This window comes from Schistocerca nitens, chromosome 10 (assembly GCF_023898315.1).
Source record: "Schistocerca nitens isolate TAMUIC-IGC-003100 chromosome 10, iqSchNite1.1, whole genome shotgun sequence".
Taxonomy (NCBI): domain Eukaryota; kingdom Metazoa; phylum Arthropoda; class Insecta; order Orthoptera; family Acrididae; genus Schistocerca; species Schistocerca nitens.
Genome location: NC_064623.1, coordinates 201,606,783 through 201,626,599, shown reverse-complemented (window position 1 = coordinate 201,626,599; position 19,817 = coordinate 201,606,783). Strand labels below are relative to the sequence as shown.

The window sequence follows — 19,817 nt, the reverse complement described above, 5'->3', positions numbered from 1 at the left end:
GCACTGTCAACAATGACCCAGACACCACCATTGAAAATCTTGCTCTGCTTTATGTCAAAGCCTCTGCATCAAATAATTACCAACCAGCTTTAGTGTCCCAAAGGAGTGAGTGGCAAAAGCAATTATCTTTCGCTGTCTTCCACCTGGAGCCATATAATGCTCCATTCAGCAAGTGGGAGTTAGTGTCCTAGCCCACTGTCCTGACACAGCCCCAGGGCCAGACTGCATGCACAACCAAATCCAAATAACCTGTCGGCTTATTGTCAGCATCATAACCTTGCATCATAAACCGTATATGCGCAAGGGTGAGTTCCATCACAATAGTGAGAAAGCATTATCTTCCCAGTACTGAAACTGAGTAAGCACCGTATAGAGATGGGACAGTTATAGCCCAATTAGTTTCACCAATGTTCTCTGTAATTTGCTTGAATGCAGAGGTGAGCTGGCAATTGTGTTGGCTCCTTGAGTCTTGGGGTCTTCCAGCTCTGTCACAGAGTGGAAGCAAATTTTGTATGGAAGGTGCCGAATGCTTGTGCCAGATAGGTACCAATGCACCAAAATGACAGAGATAAGGCAATGAAGTAAAAGAAAAATCCAAGCAATTAAGAGTAGAGTACCAACAGTAGGATAGAAACGTGGTCTAGGGGTAGCGTCTTTGATTCATAATCAAAATGTCTTCGGTCCCGGGTTCGATCCCCGCCACTACCTAAATTTTGATAAATAATCAGCATTGGCGACCGAAGACTTCCAGCATAAGTCAGCCTCATTCTGCCAACGGCCTTGTCAAAGAGGGCGGAGGAACGGATAGAGGTTCAGGGCACACTCTTGTCCTAGGGGTGGGAAATTTCCCCTAAAGGTGGAAGAATCAGCAATGATCAACGACATGAGGATGCAGAAGGCAATGGAAACCACTGCATTAAAGACACGTAATATGTATCCACAGGACACGTGGCCTATAATTGAAGAAGTGTCACGATCTCTCCATTGGCAAAAGAATTCGGAATAGTCCCCCATTCGGATCTCCGGGAGGGGACTGCCAAGGGGGAGGTTACCATGGGAAAAAGATAGAATAATCAACGAAAGGATAACGTTCTACGAGTCGGGGCATGGAATGTCAGATGCTTGAACGTGGTAGGGAAACTAGAAAATCTGAAAAGGGAAATACAAAGGCTCAATCTAGATATAGTAGGGGTCAGTGAAGTGGAAGGAAGACAAGGATTTCTGGTCAGATGAGTATCAGGTATCAACAGCAGCAGAAAATGGTATAACATGTGTAGGATTCGTTATGAATAGGAAGGTAGGGCAGAGGGTGTGTTACTGTGAACAGTTCAGTGACCGGGTTGTTCTAATCAGAATCGACAGCAGACCAACACCGACAATGATAGTTCAGGTATACATGCCGATGTCGCAAGCTGAACATAAACAGATAGAGAAAGTGTATGAGGATATTGAAAGGGTAATGCAGTATGTAAAGGGGGATGAAAATCTAATAGTCATGAGCGACTGGAATGCAGTTGTAGGGGAAGGAGTAGAAGAAAAGGTAACAGGAGAATATGGGCTTGGAACAAGGAATGAAAGAGGAGAAAGACTAAATGAGTTCTGTAACAAGTTTCAGCTAGTAATAGCGAATACCCTGTTCAAGAATCACAAGAGGAGGTGGTATACTTGGAAAAGGCCGGGAGGTGTGGGAAGATTTCAATTAGATTACATCATGGTTAGACAGATTCCGAAATCCCCCCCAGGGGATCCACAACTCTTTTGTGGATACGTGCCTCTATCGCGCCTTAGTGCGCTCGAAATTGGACTATGGAAGCATAGTCTACTCCTCTGCTAGGCCGTCTATTCTTCGGCGTCTCGACTCTCTCCACCACCGTGGATTACCTTTAGTGTCTGGAGCTTTTTACACCAGTCCTGTGGAAAGCCTTTATGCTGAGACTGCTGAGCCTCTGCTGTCGAATCGGCGAGCAGTCCTTCTGAGTCGTTATGCTAGCCATCTGTCTTCCATGCCTGCTAATCCAGCACGTGACATTTTTTTCGACACCTCCTTTGATGTAGGGTATGCAGGCCGCCCTTCCTCCCTAATACCCCCGGGAGTCCGCTTCCGTCAACTGCTCCATTCTCTTTCCTTCCGCTTGCATAAAACCTTCTTGACAACTTGGGGTACAGCACCGCCTTGGCTCCGTCCCCGGATTTGCCTGCTCCGTGACCTTTGTCGATTTCCCAAGGATGGTACCCCTTCACTTGTTTATCGTCGGGCATTTGCTGCTCTATGTGCACAAATGACGGACACCCCTTTTTTTACACCGTCGGCTCGAAAACATCGTTAGGTGTAGGGAGTGCCTATATTGTTGGCGACACCCCAAATCACTTTCGGCTTCCCGACCAGTGTTCGGTGTATACTGCAGAGCTTTCGCTGTTCTCCAGGCTGTCCACTACATCCGCCGCCATCAGTGGATACAGTACATTATCTGCTCAGATTCTCTCAGCTCTCTCCTCAGTCTCCAAGCTCTTTATCCTGTGCACCTTCTGGTCCACCGGATTCAGGACTGTCTGCGCTTGCTCCACCTGGGGGGCGTCTCGGTGGCGTTCCTCTGGCTCCCGGGACACGTTGGTATCTGTGGAAATGAGGCGGCCGATATTACAGCCAAGGCTGCAGTCTCCCTTCTTCGGCCAGCTATTCAATAGATTCCCTTCGCCGATCTACGGAGCGTTTTATGTCGTCGTGTTGTTCATTTATGGCACGCGCATTGGTCGACACTAACCCATAATAAATTGCGGGACGTGAAAGCTCTTCCTTGTGCTTGGACCTCTTCCTCCCGAACGCGTCGTCGGGAGGAGGTAATTTTAACTAGACTCCGGATAGGGCACTGTCTTTTTAGCCATCGACATCTTTTAAGTGGCGATCCTCCCCCACTCTGTCCCCACTGCTCTCAGCTGTGGACGGTAAGACACCTTTTAATTGAGTGCCCCTATTTTAATGCGTTACGCTCCCGTCTACTATCGCCTGATATATCGTTGATTTTAGCAGATGACACGCGCTCAGCCGACCGCGTTCTCCAGTTTATTAGTGCCAGTGAAATGACGTCAGTCATTTGAAGCTTTTTTTGGGGACAACCAACCCCTTTCTGTAGTGGATTTTTAGCCTTCCTTCTGCTTTTAGTTTCTCCAATTTTATGACTCGTTCCCATTGCTGCTGGTTTTCAATTTCGGTTTTTTACTGTTTCCTAAGTCACGGACCGGGCGCTAATGACCATAGCAGTTTTGCGCCCTAAAACCAAACCAAAACAAACAAACCAAAAAAGATGTACAGTAAATAGTCTAATTTTGTTTTTGGAGTTCCTAAGGCAGATAAAAGGATGAGGCTGAAGAATATTTCTAGGTTATTCACAAATTCTGGTTCTTGTACTTTCAGAAGTTGACTTTTGTGGAATAATTTGTATCTATCTTTTGAAGAGTATGGCTCTCATCAGTCAAGGAAATCTGTGACCATATGTGCCATCCTTCTTTGTATACATTGAGAATCAGCTGAACAAATGGCCTGGTCCCTCATACTTCAACAGTTACCTAAGATTGGCCATACACACGAATTGGAGTCATCCACCTGTGATGGAGCTAATACAATTTGTATCCCTACAAATCATTGCCTCACTTTATTGATTATAATATTGAATCATTGATAATGTAGTAATAGGGTATGGTACTTTCTTATTTTTTGAGATGCTTAGTTTTACATTTCTGTACATCAAATATTGGTACCAGTCTGCTACACTTGGATTTTTTTCCACATCCGGTTGCTTATTCCTGCAACTTCTTTCCTGATGATAATTAATCACTGATAAGTGTCATCTGTGAAAAGTCTGAGGTTGCTATTTGTACTGTTGGTCAGCTTGCTAACATAAAACAAGAATGATGAGGGTTCCAACACTCTCCATTTGTGCAAGCCAGGGGCTACTTTTACTTGGTTTGATGAGTCTCCTTCCAAAATTTCATTGTTCATTTTCCTAGTGCATCAATTTATCATATGATTGAATGCTCAGATTTTTCATTAAAGTCACCTTCTTAAGCTCTGCAACAATTATCACAAAAGTGTCTACTATCCAATGGGCAAGTAATAAATTTGTCTTTTAGTACTACACTCAGATTTGCTTGAACCAAGTGTGCTAACCTATGGAATGTGGAGACAGATAGTTCCTTTTTACACTCATGTCAAACGGCCTCTTCCAGCTAGTGTCAGTGGTGTTGGGGAATGGAAATGAAGTGGGAAGGTAGAGGCAGACGAAAGAACACACTGCGTATACTGTCCAAATGCTGTCTTGGCTTGCTGTCTATTGTTTGACACCACATCTGTATGGTAACAGTTAATCTTCTCTCATAACCCTAATAAATAGTGTGATATGTAACCTCTTCTGTTAAAATCAAGTGGTTTGCAGAGTATAAATGTAGATGTATTGCAGTATTTCTGATAGTCATTTGCACTCAAATTTTGTTCATTTACATTTATTAAAGTCCCGAACTTTTGTTCTTTCAGGAAAGGCGGTCTTCTGATTTATCAGATTTTCGAAGAAAGAGGAGGAGATCTGATGATGCAGGTAAGCTGTTTACATCCCACTGCACTCTGTTTGTTGTGAGAATTGTGTAAAATTTGGTCTTCCAGATTGTGATTCTCCATTACATACATGCCTCCTGCCACCCATTTGATAATTCAACTACTGTCTCAGAAAGAAACAAGCATAAACGTTGTAAAAAGTCCTTATTGGGCATTTCATTTAGTGACTGTCTGCCTTCAAGGAATCTGAGGTCACTATAAGTGGAAAAAAATAGCAGAATTTTCTAGAGCACTGGAATTCACTGTCATGTTTGGCATTTAATACTTTCTTCATCTAAAGTCACCCCCTTGGTAGTCTATATATTTGCTGGTGGTTACTTGACACCATTCCTTGTTGATTTGCCCATCTAATAACACTATCTACACACTACATCTAAATCTATACTGTGCGAGCAACTGTGAAATTCATGGCATACTGTGCATCCCATTGTACCAGTTATTAGGGTTTTTACTTGTTCCATTCACATACAGAGTGCAAGAAGAATAATTGTTTGCATGTCTCCATGCATGCTTTAATCAATTTAACCTTCTCCTTGCAATCCCTGTGGGAGCAATACATCAAGGGGTTGTAGCACATTCTGAGTGTCATCATTTGAATCCAGTTCCTTATACTTCACAAGTAAGCTTTCTTAGGATAATTTGTCCATCTTCAAGAGTCTGCTACTTCAGTTTTGTCAGCATCTCTGTGACACTCCCACAGATTAAACAAACCTGTGACTATTTGTGCCACTAGTCTCTGTACACGTTGAGTATCACCTGTTGGCCCTAATTGATGGGGGTCCCATACACATCAGTAATATTCTTGCATGGGTGAAGAGAGTGATTTGCCAGCAATCTCCTTTGTAGACTTATTGCATTTCCCTAGTATACTACCAATAAACTGAAATCTGCTAGCAGCATTACTCACAACAGAAATTCTGACTATTGATGTGATAGTCATAGGACGTTAAGTTTTTCAGTTTGTGAAGTGCTCAGTATTTCATTTCTCAACATTTAAAACAAGATGCCATTTTCTTGCACCAGCTCTAAATCTTGACATGATGAAACTGAAGATTGTCACTTATGTCACACTGTACTTCATTACAATGAGGTGACAATTGATGGGATAGTGATATGCACGTATATAGATGGCGGTAGTATTGCTTATGCAGGGTATAAAAGGCCAGTGCATTGGATGAGCTGAGCTGTCGTTTTTGCTCAAGTGGTTCATGTGAAATGGTATAATGCACGATTGTGAGCATGACAGTAAGAGACTTCAAACACTGATTGCAGTTGGAGCTAGACATGCGAGTCATTCCATTTTGGAAATCATTTAGGGATTCAATATTAAAAGATAGTGTCAAGAGCACGCTGAAATACTAGGTTTCAGGCTTTATCCTGCACTGTGGACAACATGGCAAACAGCCTTCACTTAATGAGAGAGCAGCACAGAGTTGTCATTGCTGACACAGGCAACACTGTGTGAAATAACTGCAGAAATCAATGTGGGATGTGTGACAAATGCATCCATTAGGACATCAATTAGCTATGCCAGCAGATGACTGATTAGGACATGTTTGCTAACAGCATGGTGTGGCCTGCAGCACCCCTCTGGGGCTAGTGACCATATAAGTTGCACACTAGATAATTGGAAAACTGTGGCCTGGTCAAATGAGTCCAGAATTCAGTTGGTAATAGCATATGGTAGGATTATTATGTGATGCAGACTCCACAAATCCACGGATCCAAGTTGTCAACTGGGAACTGTGAAAGCTGATGGTGGCTCCATGATAGTGGAATGGGTTCTCTGGTCCAACTGAACTGATTATTGATTGTAGATGGTTTTGTTTGGCTACTTGGAGACCATCTGCAGTCATTTATGGACCTCATATTCCAATACAATAATAGAATTTTTATGGATGACAGTGTGCCATGTTAAACATTTTGGTCAATTTTAATGAAGGATTTTTCCACCCATATTGTCAGACATGAACCCCATTGAACATTTATGGGGCATAGAGAGGTCATTTCATGCCTAAAATCTTGCACTGGCAGCCCTTAGATTTATGGATGGCTATAGAAGAAACATGGCTCAGTATTTCTGCAGGGGTTTCTAATGACTTGTCGAATGATGCTATGTCGAGTTGCTGCACTATACCAGACAAAGTAAGTCTGACACAACAGTAGGAGTAATCCCGTGACATTTGTCATGTTACAGCTAAATGTATCACCTGCAAAAAATGAGAGATCACTGCTAGTAACGTCTACAAGGTCATTAATATAAAAACATAGAGCCCCAACTAACTTCCCTGTGCCACACCCAAAGTTACCTCAACATCTGTTCATGACACAAGCCATGTCCTCCCTTCAAAAGAAGTTAATCCAGTCAAATCTTTTGCATATCATCCCCTTATGATTGTACTTTGGTAACACCCCCCTGCGGGTCCGGGGATTAGAATAGGCCCGAGGTATTCCTGCCTGTCGTAAGAGGCGACTAAAAGGAGACCATCCCCCTCACGGGGGTAGTTAGCGCCTGCGTCCGGAGACGGACGGTTTCCCGACCTATAATCGTGGTCTTTTTGGTTTTTCACTTCTCGTTTCTTCATTCCTTTTGTTGGTTCCTTTTTTTGCTCTTCTCCACTTCACTGTCTTCCTTACTCTTTCCCTTGCCTTCTCCTTGCCTTTTTCTCCTTGCCTTCTCATTGCCTTTTTCTCCTTGCCTTCTCATTGCCTTCTTCTCCTTGCCTTCTCCTTGCCTCCTTCTCCTTGCTTTCTCATTGCCTTCTTCTCCTTGCCTTCTCTGGTCTCCGCCTCGGCGTTTGAGACAGTCTGTCCTCTTTCTCCCTCTCTCTTCTTTTTCCTCTTCTTCCTTCCTCCCTGTGCGTGTCTGAAGGCCGACCCACGCGTTCGCACGCGTAGCCGGTGACGGGGTAACGCGTAAGTCCCCGCCCTGGGTAGACATGTAAGGCACGCGCGTACCCCCTGGTAAAGGCCAGGCCCGGGGAGGGGTGATTGCCTGAGCTGATACCTTCTGACCATGCCGATTGGTCCCTCCGTCTGTTTCTCGGGAGGTGTGACCTGAGGTGTAAACATTCACCTAAGGCGGGAGTGCCCTCTGAGAGGGTCCCCACAAGGAAGGAGCGCGCCATCGGAGACGCTGGCAATCATGGGGGATTCCTCCGCAATGGATTCTACTCCATCGCTTTCGACTTCGACCCACAAACGGAAACGTGACCAGCCAACAGTGACAAAAATACTACCGCCTGCCCCACAGTTCCTCGTCGTTTCTCGATCTGAGGAAGGCAAGGATTTTTCCTCTGTCAACCCTTTCGTTATCCAGAAGGGCGTCGATGCCATAGCTGGATCTGTCAAATCTTGTACCAGATTGCGTAACGGTACCCTATTACTCGAAACTGAGAGCGCCTTTCAGGCACAAAAACTGCTTCGGGCCACACTCCTTTACACATTCCCTGTCCGGGTGGAGGCTCACCGAACTTTGAATTCGTCTCGTGGTGTGGTCTATACTAGATCCCTCGACGGCTTGACTGACGAGGAGATTCAATCTTTCCTCGCTGAGCAGGGCGTGACGGCTGTCCATAGGGTCATGAAAAAGGTCAACAATGACCTTGTACCGACCCGGACACTTTTCTTAACCTTCGATAGTGTTAAGCTGCCATCGCGCATCAAGGCGGGCTACGAGGTCATTTCAGTTCGCCCCTATGTCCCGACACCTACGCGCTGCTACCAGTGTCAGCGTTTCAATCACACTCGACAGTCTTGTTCCAATGCGGCTAAATGTGTCACTTGTGGCAGGGATGCCCATGAGGGTGACTGTCCACCTCCGTCTCCTCGTTGTGTGAACTGTCAGGGTGACCATGCCGCATCCTCCCGCGACTGTCCTGTCTATAAGGAAGAACGCTGTATCCAGGAAATTCGGGTCAAAGAGAAAGTGTCCACCTCGGCTGCTCGCAAGCTATTGGCTAGTAGGAAGCCCACGCTGCTCCCAGCGGGGAAATACAGCACTGTCCTCGCCTCTCCTCGGACTACCCGGGAGGTAGCAACCCAGACATGCGATCTGACCTTCAGCACCACGGTCGTCCGTTCGGCCAGTGCTAAGATCGCGCGGTCGACGTCTCCTCTTCCTCCCATCACCCCACAGACACCAGCCACTTCCTCAGCTTCTGCTCAGTCGAAGACCCCGAAGTCAGATGCACGGGCCTTCAAGAAGGAACCATCCCGTGCAGACTTCCTCCGTTCCTCGACCTCCCAGCCTTCGACCGGTACTTCCACCAAACGTCCTTCTGAAAAGGCGCATAGGAAGCACAGTTCTCCTTCTCCGCCGCGGCGCCTTTCTTCTCCTGCGCCACCCAGCGGTTGCCGCCCCAGGCCGTCATCCGTTTCGCCTGGCCGCACCGCTGGTAGCCGAACGTCTGGCCGTTCACCGGCGGAGGAAGCTCCCCCTCCCGACCATCCTCCTGAGATGGCCGATGACCCTATAGACCCCATGGACGATGACTGTCCGCCTCCTGCTAGCGGCGGCAGTGCTCGCTCGAAGCCAGGCCCTAAGCGGCCTTCGAGGTGACCCCTTCTCTCATCTTCCTTTTCTTACGATGGCACTTATTACCTGGAATATTCGCAGCATTCGCTCCAACCGAGAGGACTTGAAGTTGCTGCTCCGCTCGCATCGTCCGCTCGTCGTAGCCCTCCAGGAAACGAAGCTACGCCCATGCGATCACATTGCCTTGGCACACTACACCTCTGTGCGTTTTGACCTACCCCCTGTGGTAGGTATCCCAGCTCATGGAGGGGTTATGTTGCTGGTCCGGGATGATATTTACTACGATCCCATCACGTTGCACACCGGCCTGCAGGCAGTAGCCATCCGCATTACTCTCCCCACTTTCACGTTTTCCTTTTGTACCGTTTACGCTCCATCGTCATCTGCCGTTACCAGGGCAGACATGACGCAACTTATTACTCAGCTACCTGCACCATTTTTGTTAACTGGAGACTTCAATGCCCACCATCCTCTTTGGGGCTCTCCAGCATCCTGCCCGAGGGGCTCCTTGTTAGCAGACCTTTTCAACCAGCTCAATCTTGTCTGCCTCAATACTGGCGCCCCTACTTTTCTTTCGGACACATCTCATACCTATTCCCATTTAGACCTCTCTATATGTACTCCCCAACTTGCACGCCGGTTTGAGTGGTATGCACTTGCTGATGCGTATTCGAGCGACCACTTCCCGTGTGTTATCCATCTCCTGCAGCATACTCCCTCTCCGTGCTCCTCTCGTTGGACCATCTCCAAGGCAGACTGGGGGCTCTTCTCTTCCAGGGCGACCTTTCAGGATCAAACCTTCACAAGCTGCGATCGTCAGGTCGCACACCTCACGGAAGTCATTCTCGCTGCTGCTGAATATTCCATCCCTCACCCTACTTCTTCTCCACGTCGCGTACCGGTCCCCTGGTGGACCGCAGCATGTAGGGACGCTTTACGTGCTCGTCGACGTGCTTTACGCACCTTTAAACGCCACCCTACAGTGGCGAATTGCATTAATTATAAACGATTACGTGCTCAGTGTCGTCGTATTATTAAAGAAAGCAAGAAAGCCAGCTGGGCTGCTTTCACCAGCACCTTCAACAGTTCTACTCCTTCTTCTGTTGTCTGGGGTAGCCTGCGCCGGCTATCTGGCACTACGGTCCACTCCCCAGTTTCTGGCTTGAAGGTCGCGAATGAAGTCCTTGTGGCCCCTGAGGCTGTCTCCAATGCCTTCGGCCGCTTTTTCGCCGAGGTTTCGAGCTCCGCTCATTACCACCCTGCCTTCCTCCCCCGCAAACAGGCAGAGGAGGCGAGGCCACCTAACTTCCGCTCCTCGAATCGTGAAAGTTATAATGCCCCATTCACCATGCGGGAACTGGAAAACGCACTTGGCCGATCACGGTCCTCCGCTCCAGGGCCTGATTCTATTCATATCCAGATGCTGAAGAACCTTTCTCCTGCGGGTAAAGGTTTTCTTCTTCGTACTTACAATCGCATCTGGATTGAGGGACATGTTCCCGCATGCTGGCGCGAGTCTATTGTTGTCCCGATTCCTAAGCCGGGGAAGGACAAGCACTTGCCTTCCAGTTATCGACCTATCTCGCTTACCAGCTGTGTCTGTAAAGTGATGGAGCGAATGGTTAACTCTCGATTGGTTTGGCTGCTCGAGTCTCGACGCCTACTTACCAATGTACAATGTGGATTTCGAAGGCGCCGCTCTGCTGTCGACCATCTGGTTACCTTGTCGACCTTCATCATGAATAACTTCTTGCGGAAGCGCCCGACCGCGGCTGTGTTCTTCGATTTGGAGAAGGCTTACGACACCTGTTGGAGGGCGGGCATTCTCCGCACCATGCATACATGGGGCTTTCGCGGTCGCCTCCCTCTTTTTATTCGTTCCTTTTTAATGGATCGACAGTTTCGGGTTCGTGTGGGTTCTGTCCTGTCCGACACCTTTCGCCAGGAGAATGGGGTGCCACAGGGCTCAGTTTTGAGCGTCGCTCTCTTCGCCATCGCGATCAATCCAATAATGGATTGCCTCCCAGCTGATGTATCAGGCTCCCTTTTCGTGGACGATTTTACCATCTATTGCAGCGCGCAGTGTCCACGTGTCTTGGAGCGCTGTCTTCAGCGTTCTCTTGACCGTCTTTACTCCTGGAGTGTCGCCAATGGCTTCCGTTTTTCTGCCGAGAAGACGGTCTGTATTAACTTCTGGCGCTACAAAGAGTTTCTCCCACCGTCCTTACGACTCGGTCCCGTTGCTCTCCCACTCGTGGAGACAATCAAATTTTTAGGCCTTACCTTTGACAGGAAACTTAGCTGGTCTCCACATGTGTCATATTTGGCCGCCCGTTGTACCCGTTCTTTAAATGTCCTCCGTGTTCTCAGTGGTATGTCGTGGGGAGCGGATCGAACCGTCCTCCTTCGCCTATATCGGTCGATCGTCCGCTCCAAGCTGGATTATGGGAGCTTCGTATACTCCTCTGCACGGCCATCCATCTTACGCCGCCTCAACTCCATACAACATCGGGGTTTACGACTTGCGATCGGAGCATTTTATACCAGTCCCGTAGAGAGTCTTCATGCTGACGCTGGCGAATTGCCACTCACCTACCGGCGCGATATCCTGCTTTGTCGGTATGCCTGTCGGCTACTGTCAATGCCCGACCATCCTTCTTATCGTTCCTTTTTTGACGACTCTCTTGACCTTCAATACGGGTTGTATGTCTCTGCCTTGCTACCCCCTGGAGTTCGCTTTCGTCGCCTCCTTCAACACCTTGATTTTTCACTCCCTGCAACCTTCCGAGTGGGCGAGAGCCGCACGCCACCTTGGCTCCAGGCTCAGGTCCGCGTTCACCTCGACCTCAGCTCGCTCCCAAAAGAGGTCACCTCCGGTTCGGTCTACCACTCCCGTTTTTTGGAACTTCGCTCGAAGTTCAACAACATGACTTTCATTTATACAGATGGCTCTAAGACCAATGACGGGGTCGGGTGTTCCTTTATTGTCGGGGCACAAAGTTTCCAATACCGGCTCCATGGCCATTGTTTGGTCTTCACAGCTGAGCTCTTTGCCCTCTACCAGGCTGTTCTGTACATCTGCCGCCACCGACATTCTGCTTATGTCATCTGCTCAGATTCCCTGAGCGCCATCCAGAGCCTCAGTGATCCGTACCCGGTTCACCCTTTCGTACACCGGATCCAACGCTCTCTTCAGCAGCTGGTGGACGTCAGTACGCCGGTTAGCTTTATGTGGGTTCCTGGCCATGTCGGTATCCCTGGGAACGAAGCTGCAGATGCCGCGGCCAAGGCTGCGGTCCTCCAGCCTCGGACAGCTTCTTGTTGTGTCCCTTCGTCCGATTTTAGCAGGGTCATTTGTCGGCGCGTTGTGTCGCTGTGGCATGCCGATTGGGCTGCACTTACCGACAACAAGCTTCGGGCCTTAAAACCTCTTCCCGTGGCTTGGACGTCCTCCTCACGCCCTTCTCGGCGGGAGGAGGTCGTTTTAGCAAGGTTAAGAATTGGACACTGCCGGTTCAGCCATCGCCATCTGCTGACGGCTGCGCCGGCGCCGTTCTGCCCATGTGGGCACTTGCTGACGGTTAGTCACATTTTAATGTCCTGTCCCGATCTTAAAACACTGCGCCTCGATCTTAACCTGCCTACTACTGTAGATGCCATTTTAGCGGATGACCCACGAGCAGCTGCTCGTGTTCTTTGTTTTATCAATTTGACAAACCTCGCTAAGGACATTTGATGATGTTTTTTAATCCTATGCCTGTCAGTCTGTCTTTTATTGTGTTTTCCCTTTTAGTTGTTGTTGTCAACTTGTGCCTCGCGGTGCATTCTTAGAGTAGTCAGGGCGCTAATGACCATTGAAGTTGTGCGCCCGAAAACAAAAAAAAAAAAAAAAAAAAAAAAAAAAAAAAAAAACTTTGGTAACAATCAGATGCAAGTTAAGGTTCAGGTGAGTGTTATCAGAATGTGTGTGATTGGCATGGAGATAATTCTGCTGGGGGTACCTCATTATATTTGAGCTGAGAATATGTTTTAACATTCTACAACAAATCAATGTCATGAATATTGGACATAAGTTTTGTGGACCAATTCTACTACCCTTCTTCTAGACAGGTGTGACATAGACTTCTGGGCACTGTTTTTTCTTCCTGGGGTCTATGATTGATGATAGTAAAGAGGGGCTAATTCAGCTCCAAATTCAGTATAGTGTCATCAATGGATTCCACTGGGCCTGGAGCTTCATTCAGTTTTAATAATGTAAGCTCTTACTCAACACCACTGACACCAGTACTTATTTCCCTCATCTTCTTATTGGTAAGTGGACAATGATTCTTTCCAGATCAAATTTTCCTTTTCGTTGTATTCTTGACACTCGAATTAAATTTAACTTTTCCAAAAATAACTCACTGAACCAGTGACCCAAATCACTGCCTTGAGTTACATATAACCCAGAGGCTCAGTTCAGAAGAAAAAGCTTTGATTCATGTGGAAGACATCAGAGGACTCAATTATTTGTGAAAGAAAATTTTTTGAAATGGGAATTTTGCAGCCAAGTGTGATATATCCTGGAAGAAGATCCATCATATCTACTGTCATCTCAACACATAGCTTTTCATCGCCAACTTTTGCAGTTCAGTGGGCAGTCGTTTTTCTGGTTTGTGTCCTCAGAATGGGACTGGCTGCTCATGTCACACACCAACTTACCTAATAACCAGTGTTCAGCTTCCTGTGTCAGAATGACAACTGTAAACTTTCATGAAGGATGAATTCCTGTGAGTTCCTGGTGCTCAGAGTGGGCTGTTTGAATGTGTGTCAAAATTAGTTGCGAAAACACTCTCTACTGCATGAGCTGAGGTGCCCTGACCACCCAAATCTCCCTGTTGAGCACTAGGCCCTCCTCTCTGTATTTTAATTATTGCCTCTGCTTTTCTGTGATAACTGGCAGTTCTTTCCTCTATAATCATATAATGCTCTTCTGTGCTGAATTCTTACAGAGCATGTTTTGCAAGTTCATACCACCAAAAGTTTGTACACCATTAAGATTTGTAGTGTGGCATATTAGACTGCTCAAGGGTAATTTTTAATTCCAGAATGGTGTTGCGTGTTGCTGAACTACAGATTACTTGTACTGACAGTATGTTCAGTTAGATAGCTGCCATTCCCTCTTACTCAGCATGGTCACACTGACATTGTACATGAAGTGACTCGCAATTCCTCTTTATATCCTGAAGACCTTGGTAAGGACATGATAGATGAGCACTCTACTCCCAAACATATCTCATGTACCACTCGTGGCTCTAATCCTTCAGTCACTTGTTAAGGAATGTTCCCAGTATTACCACAGACAGGACAACTTAACTGCATTCCTAGTGTTGGCTCTGGCATCTTCTCTCTTTCCCAAAGTGGAAATTTGCCACCTGACATATTAAGTAACCTGGTCCGTTGTTATGCCATACTTCCTCCCAGTCCCTTTCCACATCAATCATCTGCCTGTGGAAGAACCAAATGCAAGGCTAGCCATATGCAGCAACACAACTGATAATATTACAGCTCCTTTAGAGGAATTTACCATGCTTCAGAGTCATATCTCACCCTATCAGAGGCAGGGCCATCCTTAAAATCAAAATGTATTCCAGCTCTACTGTAACTTCTGTATGATATTTTACCTGAACTGGCACATGACCATCTCAAATCGCAGTGAAGAGCACAATTGCTACCCATGGGCAGAATGTGCTGCCAAGAAAGAGATGCTCAGCTACTACCTGGCTTCATGATCCACAGCGTATGGGTTCCCAGCATTCAGACTTCACCATTGCCATTGTCTCCAATATCAGATTATCTGATTGAAGTTCATGGGAGTTGCCTTATATCATACCTTTGTCCCACAAGCCTCAATCATCACTTGCTCCTGTCCCATGCATACAGACATATCCACCCCTGCCCTGTTTCTTGTATTTCATTCTCTTCACTTAAACTTTCTCTCCAACTTTGTCCTTCCATTTTCTGCCCCCCCCCCCCCCCCCACTTTGTCGCATCACACTCATCCACACTAAGCTGTGTACCACATGCGACTTCCCTGCTCTGCCAATGGCTGGGGCACATATGGGCTGTTCCATTTCGATTTGGAAAACAGGAAAGATTATTTTTTGTGAGTTCATTTTAGTGTAACCTAACATGGACATTGAGTTAATCTTCTACAAACTCACAGCTGTCATAAGTAGACACTTTGTTTCTTTGAATCACAGTTACTATAATAAAAAAACACATTATTCTAAGACTTCTCTGAACCTGTTTGAAGTGAAATTCTCAAACACAATTCAAAATGAAAGTAATATTGTATAGTTTTGGTATTTTTGTGCTAGTTAAAGAACTTACGTAAATTTAATTTTCAATACAGTTAATCTTTTTCTGAAAACGAGATTTAACTTGGAATAAAAAGTACTTTGTGCCATTCAGCATTGATATAAAAAAAGTATTAATGAACATTTTGTGGTACCTTCAATGGAGAGTTACAGGAAACATAAAAAAAAAAAAAAAATTGAAATAGATGCAAAACCTGATGGTTGCGCTATGCCATATTACAAAACACCCATGAATCATGATGCCATTGTTGATAGACTGCTAATCGTTTCACAGTGTGAAGATGCTGACAACTGGGATGCTATGACCATGAATAAAAGACTGTTTTTGTTCCCATGAACCAAGGCTGGGCAGGATGAGCAGGAAAGAAAGGAAAGTCAGGGAGTACAAGACCATGGACAAACTGACCTACACTGAGACTAAGAGAAAATTTGAACACCTACTTCCTGTACATATGGCATTGTCTTACGCCACCAGTACAACAGTTCTGGCATGATCAGCTCCGACAACCCAGGTCACCTCTCAGAGCCTCAGAGCCGGAAGACTACACCTACACCTGCCCCTGCGATGGTGGGAGAATTTTCTTCGCTGTTGATGATCCTGCACCACCTACTTTAGGAGCAACACCCCCCCCCCCCCCCCCCACAACCATCGGGGACATCTGTCCCCAATTCTAAGCCAGAGAAGTGTAAGTCTTCTTCAGTTTCTTTCGCTAGGATGGGGTCCTGTGGGTCACTCCCTTCCCAGCTTTCTTCTAGTGGGAAAGATGACACCCACCAGTGGCTGAAAATCCCAAAAGCAGCAGGTCGTATGGCTTCAGTCCCAGAGACTGAGCCAGTGAAGTCCTCCCAGCCAGAGGAACCCAAGGAGCAGCTAGAGAATTCCAACAAGAAGCCTCCTAATGCCAAGGAAATTGCAGTGGCACCCACACCATCGCTACCTACAAGCTGTGTGACTGAGGATGGGATGGAAAATTTCGGCGTATGCTGAGGACCTAGATCTCGCCATACCCTCACACTACAGATGTAGACTGTGCAGGCCATAAATCGGTGGCAGCAGGTGACTATGAGGCGTAAACTGCCTCATTAAATGTTGCTTCCCAGTCTCATGTCATCCTCCAGTGGAATTGCGGCAGTTTTTTCAACCGGATGGCTGAGCTATGGTGACCGTTAAGCTTTACACCTGCTATCTGCATTGCCCTCCAGGAAAACCTGGTTCCCAGCAATGTGGACGCCTGTACTAAGTGGCTACAAGGGATATTAAAAGAACTGTAGCAACTGTAATACTGTCTGGTGGAGTTTGCGTCTATGTCATAAACTCATTCTGTAGTGACACTGTGCCCCTTCACACCCCTCTTGAAGCTATGGCTGTCAGAATAAGGACGACACAGGAAATAACTATCTGTAATAAATATCTTCCTCCAGAGGGTGCAGTACCCTTGAATGCATTAGCTGCACTGATTGATCAACTCCTTAAACCTTTCCTACTTTTGGGAGATTTTAATGCCAATAACCACTTGTCAGGTGGTACCAAGATTACTGGCCGAGGCAGAGATGTCGAAACTTTACTGTCACAATTCGACCTCTGCCTCTTAAATACTGGGACCACCACACATTTCAGTGTGCCTCATGTTAGTTACTCGGCCATTGATTTATCAATTTGGAGCCCAGGACTTCTCCCATCTATCCACTGGAGAGCGTATGACGACCTATGTGGTAGTGACCACTTCTCCATCTTCCTGTCACTGCCCCAGTGTCAGGCACATGGACGCCTGCCCGAATTGGCTTTGATCGAGGAGAAGTGGGGACCTTTCTCCTCTGTCACTGCTGAATCTCCCCCACATGGTAACATTGATGTGATGGTTGGGCAGATGGCTAGCACAATTGTTTCTGCGGCAGAAAACGCAATCACTCGCTCTTTAGGGTGCCCAAAGTGTAAGGAAGTTCGTTGGTGGTCGCTGGAAATCGCTGAAGCAATTAAAGAGAGTTGGCGAGCTCTACAGTGGCATAAGCGGCACCCTTCCCTGGAGCACCACACAGCCTTTAAACGTCGCACTTTGCCGGGCACTTTGCCGGGCACTTTGCCGGGCACTTTGCCGGGCACTTTGCCGGGCACTTTGCCGGGCACTTTGCCGGGCACTTTGCCGGGCACTTTGCCGGGCACTTTGCCGGGCACTTTGCCGGGCACTTTGCCGGGCACTTTGCCGGGCACTTTGCCGGGCACTTTGCCGGGCACTTTGCCGGGCACTTTGCCGGGCACTTTGCCGGGCACTTTGCCGGGCACTTTGCCGGGCACTTTGCCGGGCACTTTGCCGGGCACTTTGCCGGGCACTTTGCCGGGCACTTTGCCGGGCACTTTGCCGGGCACTTTGCCGGGCACTTTGCCGGGCACTTTGCCGGGCACTTTGCCGGGCACTTTGCCGGGCACTTTGCCGGGCACTTTGCCGGGCACTTTGCCGGGCACTTTGCCGGGCACTTTGCCGGGCACTTTGCCGGGCACTTTGCCGGGCACTTTGCCGGGCACTTTGCCGGGCACTTTGCCGGGCACTTTGCCGGGCACTTTGCCGGGCACTTTGCCGGGCACTTTGCCGGGCACTTTGCCGGGCACTTTGCCGGGCACTTTGCCGGGCACTTTGCCGGGCACTTTGCCGGGCACTTTGCCGGGCACTTTGCCGGGCACTGCCTCAGAGAATTACCCCCCAGCCTTTTGCACACTCAAACGGCAGCTGGAAGGGAACGCCCCCTTTCACTACACGCAGCAGTGTATCCTACAACACCAAATTTACAGAGTGGGAGCTCCCCGGTGCCCTAGCACATTGCCCCGACACAGCTCCTGGGTCTGATCGGATCCACAGCCAGATGATAAAACCTCTCATCTGACTACAAGCGACATCTTCCAGTCATCTTCAACCAGATTTGGTGCGATGGTGTCTTTCTGTCGCAATGTCGGGACAGCACTATCATTCTGGTGCTCAATCCCGGTAAAAACCTGCTTGATGTGGATAGCTATTGCTCCATCAGCCTCACCAACGTTCTTTGTAAGCTGCTGGAACATATGGTATGTCGGCAGTTGGGTTGGGTTCTGGAGTCACGTGGCCATTAACGGTCTAGCAGCAGCTGTCAGGCCCTCAGACTCACTTTCTCTATATGCAGACGACTTTCGCATTTCGTACTGCTGCTCCAGTACTATTGTTGCTGAGCGGCGCCTCCAGGGGACCATCCATAAGGCGCAGTCACGGGCTCCAGCCCACAGCTTCCAGTTTTCACCCACAAAGTCGTGGGTCATGCACTCCTGTCGGAGTTGTATCATTGACCTGGAACCTGCACTTTACCTTTTTGACGATCCACTCACTGTAGTGGTGACATATCAGTTTCTAGGATTGGTTTTCAATGCTCGATTGACTTGGCTCCCTCACCTTTGTCAGCTTAAGCAGAAGTGCTGGCAGCACCTCCATTCCCTCTGTTGCCTGAGCAACACTATTTGGGATGCAGATCGCTGTACACTGCTGCAGCTCTACTGAGCCCTTGCCCAATCCCGAACTGACTAACGGCGTGTGGTTCATGGTTCTGAAACGACTTTAGCATTGCAATTACTCGACCCTGTGCGCCACTGTGGGGTTTGATAAGAGGCAGGAGCTTTTAGAATGAGTCCGGTGACAACCATACTGGTGGAGGCTGGTGTCCCTCCACTGCAGATTAGACGTGCGCAACTGCTCACCAGTTACATAGCACACATTCATTGTTGCCCTGACCATCGGAATTACCGTCTCCTTTTCCCACCCGTGGTGGTCCATCTCCCACATCAGTGGCCCAGATCGAGTCCAACGTTGGTGGTTTGCGTGCGGTCCCTTCTCTCTGAACTGGAGTCCTTCCCTTTACCACCTCTACTTGCGGTCCATTCACGTATACCCCCCCCCCCCCCAGGGGGTCCACAACTCTTTTGTGGATACGTGCGTGGCGAGCACGGGGACCCGAGCCATTGCAGCCTTCTTTCTCTCCCGGGCTGCATTTCCTTTCCCTTCCCCTCCTTTCCCCTCCATGCTCCTTTCTCCTCGCCCTCTCCTCTCCCTCTATTGGTGTCCTTCCTTATGTTGGCCCTCGCTATCCTCCTGGTTCTGTTGGTTTTACACTCCGGCTTTGTTGCGTAATCATCTCCTCCTTTTGGCATTCCTTGGTCCCCCTCTGGGGTTTGACCTCCATTACAAAATTTCTCCTCCGTAGTGTGAGCCATTTGGGAAAGAGCACCTTACCTAGTGTCTCCGATGTGCGCCCTCCTAGTACATTCCACCTTTTCTTTCACGTCGTTGTCTGATGCTAG

At 47.9% G+C, this 19,817-nt stretch overlaps 1 protein-coding gene across 1 annotated transcript in view; it reads right to left on the bottom strand.

Moving 5' to 3' along the window:
* Positions 1 to 6,792: 6,792 nt before the first annotated feature.
* LOC126209997 (axoneme-associated protein mst101(2)-like) overlaps positions 6,793 to 19,817 on the bottom strand; it is a 109,219-nt gene continuing 96,194 nt past the window's right edge. The window contains exons 2-3 of the mRNA XM_049939105.1: positions 17,556 to 18,166; positions 6,793 to 6,816 (exon numbers count right to left, since the gene is read on the bottom strand). Coding sequence (XP_049795062.1) covers positions 6,793 to 6,816; positions 17,556 to 18,166 — 635 coding nt within the window. The remainder of the gene's footprint in view (positions 6,817 to 17,555; positions 18,167 to 19,817) is intronic.